Genomic DNA, 17,317 nt, shown 5'->3' on the forward strand with positions numbered 1-17,317 from the left:
CGTTTCCACACGGGAAAGCACTTCTGATGGCAAGTGAACGCTGCCCACTGTACAGGGGGGCACTGGACAAATACCCAGCATTCTCCAAAGCCATTGAATATGAGCTGGAGAAAACGCCACTGCCCGTGAGCTGAGGGCTTCATCCTGTTCTGAATGATTTTTCCCCCCATAAACAGTTGTGCTTCCTCCCCATGAAGGGAAATCCACAAATCGGCTGGAGCTCAACTGGAGAAAAACGAAGGTAGTGCCATTCTTAGTGGGTCAGCCTGAACCACACACACCAGTCTCACCCAGGAGAACCCTCCTGTGCGTTGGCCAGCTGGCTGGGGTGCCCTGTTTGGAGAAAGGGGTGTATAGGTGGGTCTGAGTCAGGGGTGGGTTGGTCTCTCCAGGTTTGGCCGGAGAGTGACAGCAACAGGAACCTGAGGGGCCCACTGTGCATTGCTCAGACCTCGGCCCCCGCCGTCCGTCCCCTCAATGTCCCCCGCGAGGAAAAGGCAGAGAGGGGCACATTACTTGGTTCCGGGGCCAGCATGGTGGAGACGATGATGGGGGCCCCTGTCCGCCGGGCCACCTTCTGGTAGGGCGAGTGAGGCGTGTGGAGGCTCTGGCTGGCTGGCGGCAGGGCAGGGGGCTCCAGGGGTGCGCCGGGCTTCCGCAGGAGCTGGGGGCTGCTGTGGGGGCTGGGCACAGGGGAGACCGCTGCGCCACGCTCTCGCTTCAGCAGTTCCATGGGCACCGTGTACGCCGTTGAGTAGGCAGTCCTGGGGCCCGGGTGAGTCAAGGGCACGCCGGGCTGCAGCGGGTACGCGGGGCTCGGGCGTGTGGTCAGGGCGCAAGGGGTTGGGGAGCTGTACCCAGAGTTGGATGGGAAGTGGGCAGCTTGGGTGCCCACCCCGGGGGCTGAGTAGGTGGCAGCGGTCTCCAGGAGGTGCTGGGACGGCGCGCTGGAGGGGCGGCGGTGAGCAGGGTCTACAGCCCGAGGGGACGCCGCCTGCAGGGGCCCCGCCTGGGGCTGGGGCTGCAGGGCTGCAGCTCCCAGGCCGGCTGAGTCGCCTGGGAGCTCATTGCGGTGGCTGAAGCTGCTGGAGCGCGTGCGGGTCAGGGGTGCCCCCCGGCCCTGCCTGCGCAGCTGCATCTCCGTCCGGCACCCGCTGGCCAGGCGGCTCAGCACTCGGGCCTGGCCCAGGTTGGGCGCCACACACTTGATGTCCGCATCCTCCATGGTGGCCAGGACGGCTGGGGAGTCGAAGCCTTGCTGAAGCAGGGCCACGAGTGTGGCCTCCGCCACGCCTTCCGCCCGCAGGAGGGCCAGGAACTCTGGCATCACGCTCCTCTTGCTGCCCCCGGGCCCCTGGAAGGTGGACGGGTCAGCCTCGCACCTCTCGTAAGCCATCCTGGGGTGGACGCCTTCCCGGGCCGGCCCATAGCCTGGGGGTGGGGCGCCGGGAGCAGTCCCCACGCCGATCCTGGAGGCAGCTGGTGCTCCCGGGTCCACAACCAGGCACGTGGGGGCCGCCTGCCTGGAGGTGGCAGAATCCACCGGCCTCTCGCCCACATCGTTGTAGACCTGGCCGGTGGGGTAGGCGGGCGCCTCTGCTCCGTACCTGCTCTCGGCCAGCTCCCCGACGTACCGTGCGGGCGAGGGGGCCCTGCTGTGTGATCGCTGCCCCTGGGGGATCATTTTACCTCCAGGGTCCCGGTACAGGTGACCGGTGTCCTGCAGGGCAGGGGGCCGGCCTGCCACTGGCTCCCACGTCATCCTGCCGCCTGGCGCTCCGTAACCGGGCAGCGGCTGGCCAGCTCCCGGGTGGTGATGGTGTGGAGGCTCCCCGGGTGCCCGGGCGGCTCCGGCCAGGTCACTGTAGTAATCCCCTGGCAGCAGGGCCCCGCGGGCCGACATCACCGCCTGTCTGCTGTCGTAAAAGGCAAAGTCGGGGACGGAGCTCTTCCTGCCAGCCGCCGTGCTGTAGAAGGCCTCCCGGTAGAGGCAGGGCTCAGCTGCTCCAGGCATGGCGACATCCCGCAGCCCAGGGTACCAAGGGCCCTCTACGCCTCCATCCGTCAGAGAGCTTCTCCTCCCGGGAGCCTCGGCGACCTCCCAGGGGCCCTCATACCACCCGGCTGCATCCCAGCTCTGAGATCGACCAATATTTATATGCCTGCTGGGAACCGGCATTGGAAAAGGAAAAAAAAAAAAAAAGACTGCGGCCAGAGGCAGAAGAGGAAGGCTTTCTTTATAAATCTTCAATTACATGCATCCGAACCAGACCTGGCTGTATTCTAACCCTTCTGAGACGGCAGGAAGGACCAACTGGGGGTTTTCGATTTCAAAGTATGGCCTGAATTATTAATTCTCCGAAACCTTAGTAGACGAAACACTCACGGTAACTTTGCCTCACTCTCCAATGGTAGCACCAGAGGTCTTCTCTTTACGGCTCAGTCCCAGAAAGGAGGCTGCAGCCAGCCAGCCGGGCACCCCTGCCCCCCCTGGCTGGAGTGCTCACATGGACCTCCGCTCTCTCAGCGAGCGGATTAGGAGCTAAATAAAACCCCTAAAGCTTTTGTTCCATGTGACATCTCGTTGGACTGATGCAACCGGCTGCGGGCTCCATCCAGGCCTCCCGACCTGCGACTGGGCATTCTTTTCACACTGAAGCCCTGGCTTATCTCCCCCATCCTCACCAGGGCACTTTTCGGATGAGCCCACCTCCCCCTCCTGAAGGTGCATCCCCCACCCCCCCAGACCAGGATCGCCTAAAAGTGACAGGAGGAAAATAGAAAAAGATTGCTTTAATGTCGATGCAATCTTAATCCACCCTGATGAAATGTTAATCCATTGCACACGGCTAAGAACAAATTAAATGTGAACAGGCAGGCAGGATAAGAAAGAAAAAGCCTCACGCATAGTCCTAGAGCAGGAGGTGCCCGAGAGATGGGCCAGGTCTGCCGCCCGACACTTTGCCAATATTGAAATCTGGCTCCTGGACGACTGGTTACAAATCAAACGAGTTATTAACATGCTGAAGCCCAAACGGATTCTTTCCCGTATTATCACACCATACAGACCCTTTCATACCGCCTGGAAAAACCACGGCAACAGAAATACACCCCATGCGTGTAGCCTAGAATTGAGCATTTTAAGAGGGCAACAGAGGTCAGCAACTAAACCCCAATGTTATGAAGCAGAGCCGGGAGGGAGGAGGCTGCATCTGAGGCATGTTTGCCTTTAAATCTGTTTGCAAGGGACGCATTAATTTTAGCAGGCTTGGCCTGGCGCAGATCTTGTGGACCATCTCCCATATTCCCATGGATTAAGATTTTATGGAGCCCACCAGGGACGTTAGGTGCAGTAATGCAGAGGACGGCAGTTATCTGCACGCAGGAAAGCCCCACAGAGGAGCATTAGAACATTTCCTCAAACGTACAGACAGGGCCCTGGGAAGCGCCACCACAGATGGGACTGGGGTCCTCCAACTGTAGGCTCCAAGACAGAATTCACAGCGAAACCGAAGGCTGGGAATCCCATGCTTACAAGGGCTGTGTATACTCAGAACATTTAAAAATGAGACAATATACATATTTGCAGCCATTAAACTTCAGAATGTTTCATCTTCACCCACATGTCCCTTAACCAAAGATTCCATTAGAATCTCTAAAGAGAATTACCAGTTTAAAAAAAAAATTTTTTTTTAAATGAGAAATACTGAAAACTTAAGAGTGAGAAGGAGAGAGAGTGCAAATCCCTGTGCAGAACCTGGAGGCACAGGGAAACACAGGGGCAGCGCCCCCTCGTCCTGATCAGTACGTATTAAACTTTGGGACAAGCTCTGTTGAAACCAATATGACTCCCCAAAGAGGGCTTGGTCCTCCAAAGCCAAAGTTCTGGGAAAAGCCTGACTGACTACAGAGGAACTGAGCCAAAAGCACTGCCGGGGGGCACAGCCCCGGGACCCCAGGCTGTGACTTTAACACCACTTCTGACCCCAAAATGCCAAGAAGGCCTCAAGTTAACTGGGAAAAAGCCCTGGCAGATGGCAAAGCGACTCTGACCCTCCCCCAATCCTCTCCACCGCCTTGGATGCATGACAGTGAGGGAAAAAAAGTGAAAAGGCCACACTGCAAAGCGCTGGGTTTCCATCTACGAGAGCAGCCTGCTGGCGCCAATTTCTCTAATTTCTCTTCTGGCACACTCACTGTCATGGGCTCAAAGGCCTGGGCAGGGGAGACAGAGACAATGGGCCCGGCCACACACAAGACAGTATTTGCACCACATCTCGGCAACAGCCCGAGGATGTGCTCACGTCGAAGAGACATCAAAAAGGACAGGAAAACACTGGAGCCCCAAACTAAACAGAAACAGCACTACCTGGTTGCAGCACGTCATTTCCCAGCTCTGCTGGGCAGGCGAGCCCGATTTCCGCAGGCCTCCTCTTCGGAACTTCCTCCCCTCCGGAAAGGAGAGGGCAAGGAAAGATAGGGTGGTCTCATGGTAAGAAGGACCCCAAGGAGACGGGACTATGCGAAAATTGGCCTGCTGTATTAAACAGGACACATCCTCACCCCGGAAAGGACACTAACCTGATGACCCTGGACAGCCCCAGCCCACCCAAACCTGTCACCCCCTCCTCCCAATCTGGGCTCTTTCGGCCAAGAGGGGCCTTTGTGGCCTCCCGGCGGGGGTTCGGCCCATCGCCACTGCCGCCCCTGCCACCTCCACTCTTCCCTCGCTGGTCAGAGGACACTGGCTGGCTGGGAAGGGCTGCAATGGCCCTGCCTGACCCTTCAGGGTCACCAGAAACAGGGCATCTTTGACAGCCTGTTTTTCTTCCAGGATCCTTGTTACAGGGGCCTCAACATGTGTTCAATGTCCATACCGGGCCTTGCTCTGGGTGTTTCGCTCATCCCCAAGGTGTGGGGATGGAGAAGTTGAGTACCAAGATGCACAGGAGCCAGGTCAAGAATTCCCTGTGTCGACCTGGGGAAACTAACAGCCCTGCTAAAACGGCAAGAGGGGAACCTCTTTAACAAACTAATCCTGTTATTTTCTTAAGGTTTCCCCAAACCCCAAATATAACATACATCACTTGAGTCAGCCACTTGAGTATCCGACAGTAATTCCTAAACAGATGACTGCTCCAGCTCCTTGAAACAAGGTGCAGTGGGCCCCTGTCAGAGCCAGGACCCCAGCCCAGCTAACGGACCACACCCATCAGTTCTGTGCCATCTCAGCGTTTGCTTTCCCTTCCTTCCTGTCATAAAGAAAAACTTGACATGAATGTGGTGTTGATGCTGCAAAACTCCACCTGGGGTGCAGACGCTCCCTTCAGAGACACACAGGTGAGCTTTGGAAGTCGTGCCAAATCTTTTTGCAGTGGGGTAGCTGGCGGTAACTCACCCAGCTTACAAATAATTAGCTGGTCTTCGGCTGAGTCCTCTACTTCAGCAGGTCGACCTAGGACCACACGTGCTCCACAGCCCTGGTTTATTAGGTGCAAAGGTGTAATGCCAGGAGCAGGTCAGCAGTGGGCAGGAGAGCTTCAGGGAGGTGTCACGCTAGGCCCCAGAGTGAGGAGGCCCAGATTTGCTTCCATCAATTTCTGACCTATTCTGCTTGGAAGCCACCCAAACTCACGCAGCCTCAGCTCTGCAGCCTGTCAAATATTATGACAGATGTTTTCCTCTGTTAGGTAAAAACACCTGTAACTGGACTTGGACTTTTCTGAACACCCTGGCAGATTTAAAAAAAAAAAAAACAACAAACTCACTGCAGTCTTTAGAAAAGGGAGGATTTTTCTGAAAAAAAAAAAAAAAAAAATCCTCATGTTAACTAAATAAAGTGAGATGGGACCAATTTCTGAAAGATTACTGAGTCTCGCAGACTTCATTTGTAATCCTGCAAAGAAAACTGCATGAAGGAAAAAGCCATCTTCTGAGAAGTGAGAAGAAACAGGCAAGCCAAATCCTCTCGCAGACAAAACAAACCAAGATACAGCTGACCCTGTAGCATCATCTGAATGGGGACCTCAACGTTATACGCGACATCCCCTCAAAGCCAAGTCTTCAGTTCCCTGCGCTACGTAAGGCATCAGCTGAAACCTGCAGAGACCTGAAAATTGAGATGATTTAGGCAGTGCCAGAAAAGCAGGGGAAAGAACAGGCAGACAAGCAGAGGGGCAACCGACGATGCCCGCCACGGAGCCGTCCTCGGGTATATCACCTACAAGCGCTTTATGCTCTCACCAACACAGTGACTTGGGAAACTGCTTGAAAAGAATGGGAAATAGCAGTACCGCTCTGGGTCTAGTCCTCACTTTCTTTTTTCTTAAATTTGTTTCTTTATCTATTTGGCTGTGTCAGTCTTAGTTGCATTATGTGGGATCTTTCGCTGTGGCACCCCCACAATGAAAGGGACTAAGTTAGGTGTCCCTCAACATGTGGGGTCTTACTTGGTTCCCTGACCAGGGATCGAACCACATCCCATACATTGCAAGGTGGATTCTTAACTACTGGGCCACCAGTGAAGTCCCTTCATGCCTTAAAAAAAAAAAAAAAATCAGATATATGATGGACTTTGTGAATCTGAAGACTGGATTTGCATGAAGGTCCCTGGGTTGAGCAGTCCCCTGACAGCTGTGCTGTTTCTGCCGAACTGGCGTCAAGGGATGCTCACTCCTTTCTCAGGAGGTCACTCCTTTCTCAGGAGGAGACTCTGAAGCATCGGTCACTTTGGCTGGCCTTCCTCCCTGTGCTGGGGCTTTCCATCTCCTGGGACTTCCCTGGTGGCTCAGATGGTCAAGAACCCAACTGCAATGCCAGAGACCCAGGTTTCCATTCCTGGGTAGGGAGGATTTCCCTGGAGGAGGAAATGGCAACCCATTCCCATATTCTTGTCTGGGAAATCCCATAGACAGAGGAGCCTGGCGGGCTACAGTCCATGGGGTTGCAAAGACCTAGACACAACTGAGTGACTTTCCTCCCCCATCTCCTGGTTCTCCAGTCCTTGGGGTCAGGAGCCCAAGGCAGCTCTGAAAGCCAAGGAGGAAATCAGAAATCCCTGGAGATGCGTCCCTGTGCTTGCTGTTGGCCAGAAAGAGGCCACAGCATTGCCCTTGCCCCCTTGCCTCCCATGGGCACTGCAGGGGTTAGCGGGTCACACTCATTTCCGGCAGCGACGGCCAAAAATAGGCCCGTGACGTCCCACTTCCTACTTTTAAATGTGTACAGGCTGTGTTGGGTTGTTGCTTGTTTCTGTCAAGTGTTTGAGAATATATGTTTAAAAACAGCTTTCTGTCTTTAAAAAAGTTTTTCTTTTTTTTTACTGTCTCCATATTATCCCCTACCAAAGCAACCTACTTGGCTAGTCTAAATCAGAGAGGGGGAAATAAACCCCACGTACACTGGAAAAAGAGCAAACAGGGTCTGGCAGGGCCTTAAGACTGCCTTCGTCAAAGTGACAAAGTACAGAGACAAAATGAGCAGAACAGACCAGACGTCTCGGTCATCCCACGATGGACGCAGCCCCAGAGGTCCCTGGATGCAGGCTCTGGGCTCCTGCACCCCAACCTGGAGTGGGAGGCTTTCAGTCATCAGCACAACTCTCCAGAGAAAACCCAGGACCCGAGGTGGAGCCTTGCAACCAAATCAGCTGCCCGCTGAACAGTCCCAGGTCGCCCGGAACTTACGATTTAGCCATTTAAATGAGAACCGAGGCTTGGGCATGGCTCCTGATGATTTCTTGACTAGATAATGATACAGCTTAATGACAGCCATGTTATGAAAGTTACACTTGACTCCCACAGGTTGTGGGATTAAAAAGTCTCTTTTATGGCATGTTTTGGCTGTGCTGGTGAAGCAGGAAGTATGAGCTGGGACCGCACCTCGGATGCAGGGCCTGCGAAAAGCACGGGACAGAATCTACTCGGAAAGACCGGCTGGATCCCTGACATGCCTGACACAAGGTCAGTAGGTGCTCAGAGAACTCTGCCTCCTTCCTCTCCATAAAATCCTGCAGTAACAGCTCTTCCTGCAAAATCACAGTGTCTCAGGACACTGAATCCCCCACGCATCTCGACGCCGCGACCCTCTCCCCGACATACTCCCATGTTACATCTCCTCATCGGTTTTATCAGGAATAGGTTCACACCACCTTGGTTGATCATCCCCAAATCCTCTCCACCTGCCTGGCTCCAGCTCAAATAACCCACCTCCAAGAAGCATCCTCAATCCCCCACTGTCACATGTCCCCAGTCGAAAGAAACCTGCCAGCTCTCGAGATGAAAACACCTTACCCACGATCGCATCCGTCTGCAATCCCCTGGAACCCGGAGACATCCCCTGGTTTCCTCGTCAAGGTGACGATGCCCTCTCCCTCCTGACATGCCCCTCCTTCATCACGTGCTTGCTGGCTGGACACACACGTAAAAACGAACCCAAAGAACAGGACTCTGCACGAGAAAAAAAGACTTTGTGGCAACAGTCTTTGCTCTCCAAGCCCAGGTCCAGGCTAAAGCAAGCACAGTCCCTCACTTGCAAGGACCCAGGTACAGTGGGCATTGAGTGAAGATGGCAGAGGAAGATGACCGCTTGCAGTATCAGAGCCTGCCGGCAGGGATCCAGCTGTCCTGGCTGCCCTCACACGGGCCCTGGCTGTAAGGTAAGGGCCATAAAGAACCATAAAGAACCTTCTGCAGGCAAGAAAGGACCGACTGCCAACACTCGTGTTTCACTCGTTCCAGGGTACGAACAGGAAGGCGGCACCCTCTAGGCACGCTGTTGTTTAATCGCTAACTCACATCCAACTCTTTTGCGACCCTAGCCCGTCAGGCTCCTCTGTCCATGGGATGCTCCAGGAAACAATACCCGAGTGGGCTGCCACCTCCTCCTCCAGGGGATCTTCCTGACCCAGGGATCAAACCTGCCTCTCCTGCTTGACAGGCGGATTCTTTACCACCGAGTCTCCAGGGAAGCCCTCTCCAGGCACATACAGCTCTCCAACCAGAACCCAGGAGGCAGGCTGGTGGATATTCCAGCCCTTCTGATGCCCGTGCAAGGAGCACAGGCAGCATGGAGCTGGTGGTGAGCAGGTGCACGGCCACGTCCAGAAGGCTCTCCAGGCCGTGCCACAGTCCCACTGCCACCACCCCCGAGCCAGGTTCCAGCCCAGACCTGAAGGAGCACTGGCATCTCAGAAAGCCTCTAGGGAGACCAAGAGCCCCCTTGCACTCTAGAGCCAGGGAGTCAACCAACGTCCAGGACGCTCATCAAATAAGTAATGGTTTGATGCAATGAGTGTACGTCAGTCGGGACTTACTCTCATGCGTCTTTGGGGAGGAAGTCTTACTCCACCCACACATGTCATTTGTAAAAGGAATCAGAGGGTGGGAGGCAGGCAGCAAAGCCCTGTATCTTGGGGTGCTGGTAGCAGGGTCGCCCCAGACACTGGGGATCAGGTTGAGCTGTGTAGGACACGATGCTCCCCCATCTGCAGGCCTCCAGGTCTGCAAAGCCAGGTGACCCTACTGTCCTCAGGCCTGCTCTGAACAAGGAGGCCTGGCCCAACGTGTCGGAACCGTGGTTCCTGCGAGGAGTTCACTGGGCCTGGAGCAGACACTCTTCCCTCAAAGGTGCCACTGACTAAGATGAAACACACTCAGGGCGAAGCAGGCTGGGAAGGCAAGGCAGGCAGCAGCTCATGCCTAGGAGGCGTGACCCCAAATGCCAGAGACAGGAGCTGCCCACCTCGGGCACCTCGGGGGGAGCATGCCCCATCGTGGTGGGGCGAGAGGCAGAGCAGCGGCCACAAGACAATACCCAGACGCTGATAAACAGCTGCACCTGGCCACTGACTAAAGTCACCACAACCCAAACCCCAAATGGAAGCAGCCTCAACACGCTGCTTTTAGAAATGTGGGGAGTTTAAAAAAAAGTCTGCCAAGCCCGATGAGAGTCCACCAGCAAATCAACCAACACAGAGAGTAGCTTGAGCGTGCATTTCATAGGTGAGCGCTGTCTGAGAAATGATTACAATGTTGAACCCAGTTTTCCTCTGCAGTAAGTGGGGGCCTGAGTGTGGGCAGTTCTACAGTCCCAATCCCCAAGTGACAGCGGGCATCCCGGGGAAGGGCCACTGCTCCAAACTTCTCTTTGAACCATTTATCTCATGGACATTTATCCTTTGCAAACTAAGTCTATGAAGCTGCAACTTGACCATTCTCCCCCTTCCTTTTCTGATCCTTTACCTCAGTACCATGGTGCTTCAGCCTCTTCCTTTATACTAGAGTTTTAAGTCATGTCTGGTTGACTATTGTATATTTACATACCTAATGTAATTATCACTAATCACATAATTACTGGAAATGTACATAATTGCCTGATCCAAACATATAATTATAATGTATAGCAACATTATGAATCCCATTTTTAAGGTCTACATTTCGGGGCTATTTAAAGATATTTATTAGAACTGATTGTGGACCAACACAGGCGGCCAGTTTTGACGCGGCTTCTTGATAAGGTGCTTCCAAGTGCTTTATAAAACAATAATTACACAATGCCTTTTCTTAAGACAGGTCAAACAAAAAGCATACAAATGAAAGATAAAATGACTCTGGTCCGAGCCTACAGATGAGGCTTTTCCTGTGGGGAAATACAGGTCAATCCTTCTGTTCTGTGGGCCCCGAAGGGCATGAGCCAGGCAACGAGAGGCTCCCAGTCCTCCCTGCTGGGTGCTCTCACCTGGCCCAGACGCCCTCACTGCTTCTGCCACCTCTATAAGACCGAGAAGCTCTTAGACAGTATTTTTGCTCCTTGAACACCCTGGGATCATGAATGAACATCCCTGGGGAAACAGTCCATGGAGACGTGCTTTAATAACAGCAAGCTCATCCAATTAAGAAGAGAATGACACAGGTGAAAGAGTTGCCCCTACTTCATCCCTGTAGTATTTTCTCTCTGTCTTGTCTTCTGCTCCTCACAGACAAGACTGATCCAGATAAAGATTTCCAAGATGTATAACTATGTGTTCGGCAGACACCAGATGACCTTTGTCTCCTTCCCCACGTCCACCCAACCAACCCGTCCATCTTCCTCACTGCCTTTTATTCCGTTTTCACGAGAGCATCCCAGAGGTGAAACAGAAGTGTTAGTAAGTCGTGTCTGACTTTTGTGACCCTGTGGACTGTAGCTCCCCAGGCTCCTCTGTTGATGGAATTCTCCAGGCAAGAATACTGGAGTGGGTTGCCATTCCCTTCTCCAGGGGATCTTCCCGACCCAGGGCTTGAACCTGGGTCTCCTGCATTGCAGGGAGATTCTTTACCAATTGAGCCACCAGGGAAGCTAATTCAGAGGTAAGGAATGTTGAATTTGATTGTTTATTTAATAGGAGATCTCTAACATTTCTTTTTCTTCTGTAGAGGAAAGGAGAAGTCTTCTCCTGAATTATGTAATGAAGGGGACTTAGCTCAGCTGATATAATCCTCAGGACCATTTTTCCACATGTATAAGACATTTGAACAAAATGAAGTAAAATGAAATATCTACTTTTCTCCAAATTACATTTTCAACAGCCACAGGAAAGGATGGTGTTTAGTGATTTATTGTACCATAACCCACAATAAGATGTTCTAACAAAAAGTCGTCAGCAAAGCCATTGAGGTATATTACAGTTCTATAAACCCAGGGCCCCAGAAAATGCTCTTCTGGGTTACTTCCGCCATAAGAAGGGATGGCAAGCTCTCTTCTCTGGCCAACAAATACTTGGGGCAAATCAAACTGGTTCTGCCATGATCCCATTAGGTCCTAAAACACTCTGAATGGTGCCATTCACAAACACGATGTGTCAATTAAGCCAGCAAACTAAACAGAAAGGAAAATCCAGCCCTATTCTGTACACCAGAAAGAGAGGACTGCAGTCTGCTCAAGTCTGTTCACAGACCCTGCTCCACACAATCGTTAGGCAACAGCACAGAGCAGGTATCAAGAAAGGGCAGAGAATAAAGGACAAATATCGAATCAGAAGAATAGCTTTTTGGAAAAAAAAACCAACCTGGCTTTTAAGTCAGCTTGAAAAACTATTATTATTCTCTAATGGATTTTGATGGAGCCCCCAAGATGGGAGGAGAAGGGGACGACAGAGGATGAGATGGTTAGATGGCATCACCAACTCAATGGACATGAGTCTGAATTGGTGATGGACACGGAGGTCTGGCGTGCTGCAGTCCGTGGGGTCACAAAGAGCTAGACACGACTGAGCGACTGAACTGACCTGAACCCAAGACTTTGGGTGGTGAGACGCAAAGCTGTACTCTGTACTTTGCTGTACTCTGCACCTTTGAGGCGCAAAGGTGCAGATTCTGGGTGCATGAAGATGGACAGACTTAGATCCCACAGGGACTGTGGCTCAGGAAGAAGAGACCCCAAGGTCCGGCGTGAAAGGTTTGAGGGAGAAACGGACTGGGTTCTGGGAGGAAGAGAGAGAATGTGGGAAAAGTATGTTCGCAGGGGTGACTTCCCCCCTAGTCGGGCTCAGCTGGAGAAAAGGGGTTCACTGCGGAAAGCGGAGGGCTGGGAGGGACCCTTGAGGCCATCTGAAGGCTTGTCAGGCTTGGGGTTGGCAGCAGGTTGGAGGGAAGAATTGGAAGGAATGTGTGTTCCCAGAGACCAAGTGAGAAAACAACGTTCCTACAAGCCCACAGCAGAGAAGGGCAGCTTCACACTTTAAATCATAAAACAATGAGAGATACTGCAAGTCCTCAGGGCTAGGGTGGGGGCAGTGGAAAGGAGAGAATCTTTGCTGGGCTTGCTGGACTTCCAAGGAGAACATTCTTGATCGGTTAGTTCAGGGTTCTAGAACAGAGCCTGGTGAGAATCCAAAGCCAGGGACGAAGATGTGTGAGGCTGTCAGGAGGAAAAAACGACAGAATCCCCGGGGCTGATCGGAGGGCAAGGCCACATGCAGAACAGCAGATGGCCTGGGTGCCCGAGCTGCTCACTGACTGCCCTGTAGCTCGCCAGCACCACCTGGGAAACGGGGACCCCCAGTCCCTGACCTTTAGAGGCACTGCAACAGCTTATAAATGCACGGAGCACCAACGAAGCATCTTTAAACAGCTCTTAAACTTCATGGGACACCAAATGAATGTGTGGGTTCATGGATTATAAATTGCACCTGGGTAACTTCTCGCCAAGCATCTACCTTGACAGTGGATAGTGAAAAATTAAAAACAAACCATTACAACTGTCTCCTTGCGTGCTGCAGTCCAGGGGGTCGCAAACAGTCAGAATGAAAGAATGAACTGTCTCAGGAACACTGGTCATGAATAAAGGAGATCCTGGAATTTGTTATTAAAAAAAGGAAGGTTGGGGACTGGTGAACTATGACTGAGAAAGAGGTTTTGAAAGAAACTTTAATGGTTTTTTTTGCTGCCACTGACTGCCCTGAGCACAGAAAGGAAAGGCCACTGGCACTTCGATCCCATTCTGGTCTCCAATGTGGTGTCTCGAGTTAAGCACTGGGGCTCAAGGGGTGCAATCAGCCCACAGACATTCCTGATAACCAACCTTAGAAAGCTGATCCACCGGGGCTTTCTGGAATGGGGACTCGGTACCAGAAATGAAGGACCGAAGTAAAACTTTAAGATCCCCCAAACAATCACGTGAACCTAGACGGTGAGACACTGTACAGACCTACTGGCTTGGGTTCTGCAATGATGTCAATGTTTCTGAAAGTCAAAGGCCAGGGAATTATTTTTGACTAAGGAGACATGACCACTAAATGCCACACTTATGCTCCTTGATTGATTTCTGCACAGAGGCAAACAAGCCAGCTAGAATAGACGCGTGGGGGAGACATGAGCACGCCACCTAGGTCAGATAAGGGTGCAGTGACCTCCAGTTCCCTGGGGGTGATGGTGGTGGAGTGTTTATGTAGGAAAGGAGACGATCGTACCTGCCGCCAAAGGTACTTAAGAATAAACGGGTGCATCTGCAGCTGCCTTTCAGGTAGTTCTGGAAAAGTCCATCCATCCATCCTCCATTCATTCACTCTCTCTCTCACACACACACCCATCTCTATCTATGTACCTCGGCATACAAGGAAGCAAGTGATAATGAATGTTAGGGACTGGTGAATATAGTTGAAGGGAATTATCAATGTCCATCGCACTGGAACCATCTTTCTGTAGGTTTGAAAAATTATATCTAAAAATATCCCTAATTCCCCAAACCTCCTTATACCCAGGGATGTGGGGGACAGTGGGTGCTCTTCAGTTCTTTTAGGTAGGAGCCATCACGGGGCAGAGTCTCAGAGCACAACATGACTTTTAAGGCCTCCACACCACCAGCCTGAGCCACATCTACAAGCGATTCCACGTGGACAGCTTGTGGGAGGCATATTCCCGGGGCCCGAGTCAGCCGGCTAACTATTGCGCTAGCATGTTTGGGGGCTGATGAGCCCACCCTGCCCAGGGGCTCCCCTCCAAGGCCCCTGAGAGAAACACACAGCCAGCAGCATGGACACGGGCCGGCAAGGGACACTTCAAGCATAGCCCAGGCCTACGCCCGAGACTTCTCACCACTCCCTCGAGGAGAGGATGGTCCTTAACCCACATTTTAGAGTTCTGGCCCTTGTTTCCGTAAGATTTGAATTGTTTAATTTCCTTTCATGACCAGAACAACTTCCAGAACGTTTTCAAAGATAACCAGGGACATGAATGTATCATGAGGGGCTACGCTGGGCTCTAGGTATTTGCAGTGGCAACTGCTTCTGTTTGAAGCGGAGAAAGTCCAGAAACTTCAGAAAGTAGGTTATCTTTCACATGCAAAATGATCCTGGGGCCACAGACCCCCGCAGCTGCCCTCCTTGCGCCACCCCGGCCCCCTTCAGCCTACTCGAAGGGCAGGCCAGGTCACCCCCAAAGACACGGCAGACAGGTGCCTGGGACTGCGCGTGGGGACGGGACAGCAGCCTGGTGAGGAGACCGGGCCCGGGAGCCCAGGGCCGGCCTGCACGTTCTCTGCTTAAAAACCGCCAACCACGCTGGCTCTTACCTTCGCAAATTCTGTCCAATCGCTGTCGCTTGACTTTGTGCTTATCCACAAGGGCCATTCTTTATCGAACTTTGCACCTCTCTGATTCAAAAGGCAAAGCAGTCCTCTAAGAACTTAGGGGCCCTCGCAGGAGTCTGCGGGCATTACGCCACTACGCGCCCTGAAAGAGGAGAAAAGAAGCCTTACTCTCTGGACACCCTGGGGGCAAGGACAACCGGTCACTCAGGCTTGGCTGCCACTTGCGACAAGGGGACCTGCCCTGGGGGACTTGTTCTCCTCCAAGGCTGGAGACAGGGTCTGCTCCCTGTCCCTGGGACAGTCTCCTGCCTCCGAGGGAAACGGGTGAACGAGACAAAAGGCCATCGGTTCCTGAAGGCGGCCAGCAGCGCACCTGCAGCTCTTGCTGCTGACGGCCAACGCCAGTCACCAACCAGCCTGGGCCGGGATACCTCGGCCGCCAGTGCCAGAAACCAAGCGACAGCCAGTGGCACCGCCCTGTAACCTCTGGAAGCTGCAACGGGACAGAGGCAGGGACGAGCCCGGACTGCCTGGGAGCCCACCCCAGCGTCTGGAGGGACGCAGGCACCCAGCTGCGGCTGCTCTCCCACCGCCATCCCCCAGGCGGTTTCCAAAACTGCCCTTTGGCCGTAACTCAGCACCTTTCAAACCCTTCCCCCAGTGCCGAAGGAGGGGGCAGGAATGCATGCCCCACCTAACCAAGGCTTGCCCAATTCCACCTTCCAAAGCCTTGCTGGCTCCCAAGGGGGCCACCGCTGGGGCCCAGAGCCTGTGGTTGTCCCACTCCCGTGGTTTCAAGCCTGTGAGGCACAGGAGGAGGGGTCTCCGATTGGGCTGGGGTATCTGGGCCACTCCCGAGGTACTCCACTGCCCAGTTTGTGGAGAAAAGTCAGGGCTGCCTGTTTGGGGAGGCCCTGACCTTCATTCCCTGCTTAGCCAACGTGCCAGTTGAGGCCATAAGTCATCATCTGCAACCTCCAAAGCCCTAGAGCTTCTGATTCACCGCTGTGGTTATCCTGACACCACCACCAACTGCAAGACACACACACACACACACACACACCCACACACCCACACCCCACCACACACCCACACACACACCCCACCCCCAGTTATCCAACAAATGAGGAGGGGGCAGGAGACAAACATGAGGCTCCAGGGTTAATAATGAGAATTTTTATGGGTGGTCATCAATTATGCAGAATGCTAGGAGTTACTTTATCAAAGGTCAGAAAATGCAGGTCTGATTATGAAAAGGTAGCTGACTTCCTGGAAGTTAATGGCTAATTCCTCAGCAATGAGGCTGAAAAGGCACCCTAAAGATTTATGGCAATAATTATGTGATTTTTAAAATAAGAACAAGGGGGAAAAAAAAAAAAAGCACAACTTCTAATCACATAAATAATTAAGGCAACATCCAAGAGATACTAAATCCTTTCCCAACCTGGGATGACCCTGTTGGACAAACAAGGAGATGAAGGTGGCCCTGAAGTGAGCCAGGGCATTGCTGGGAAGACCTGGGTCAACAGAGATGGAGTGGACAGATTTCTAAAATCCTCAAGACTCCCCTGGTGGGTGGTCCACTGGTTAATACTCAATACCTCCAATGCAGGGGGGAACGGTTCAATTCCTGGTCAGGGAATTAAGGTCCCACATACCATGAAGTCAAAAGAGTGGCTTCACTTTTGCTGGGCTTTGCATTTTTTATGCAAAGTGGGGAAGGTGGTTCCTTACTGGCCAACTTGAGGACAGACAGACAGACAGACAGACAGACGGAGGGCAGGAACTCTGGACAAGGGTTTGTGCCCGAGAGCGCCCCTCAGAGGCCAGCTGGCAACTTTCATCTGCTTGCGTCCCGGGGTCTGATCAAGAGATGGCCCTTCCTTTCTTGGCTCCGGAGACAGACCCCATGTTAGCCGCAGCATCCGGGGGTGGGAGAATTAATTAGTTAATATTTGTGAAGTGCCGTGGAGATGAGAAATGACAGCATTATCATCCAAGGCAGGATGGGTTTCACACCCTCCTCCTCCTCCTCCAATTCCCTGAGTGAGGCATAATCATTCTTTTTGCTTTCCTTTGAATTTTAATTTGTATAATTAGACGGCTTCCTGAAAAATTGATAAGTAGAATCTCGATTATGCAATCAAAGGAAAGATCAGGCATCAGCTTACACAAAATGTGTGCGTCCTAGTATTATTTAAACAAAAAAAGAGGGGCAACTGACTTCTGTGTCTTGCTTGGGGTGGGGGGC

At 52.7% G+C, this 17,317-nt stretch overlaps 1 protein-coding gene across 14 annotated transcripts in view; it reads right to left on the reverse strand.

Annotated features, from left to right (window-relative positions):
* The window catches only part of CTBP2 (C-terminal binding protein 2), a 167,807-nt gene that overhangs the window by 32,695 nt on the left and 117,795 nt on the right, over positions 1 to 17,317 (reverse strand). For 9 of the 14 annotated variants that reach the window (XM_069566820.1, XM_069566819.1, XM_069566822.1 and 6 more), the window contains one exon: positions 15,049 to 15,208. The exons of the other annotated variants lie outside the window; for them this stretch is intronic. In XM_069566820.1, coding sequence (XP_069422921.1) covers positions 15,049 to 15,106 — 58 coding nt within the window. In that variant the 5' untranslated portion in view covers positions 15,107 to 15,208. The remainder of the gene's footprint in view (positions 1 to 15,048; positions 15,209 to 17,317) is intronic. 14 annotated transcript variants of the gene reach the window in all.

This window comes from Ovis canadensis, chromosome 22, assembly GCF_042477335.2.
Source record: "Ovis canadensis isolate MfBH-ARS-UI-01 breed Bighorn chromosome 22, ARS-UI_OviCan_v2, whole genome shotgun sequence".
In the NCBI taxonomy this organism is placed as follows: Eukaryota; Metazoa; Chordata; class Mammalia; order Artiodactyla; family Bovidae; genus Ovis; species Ovis canadensis.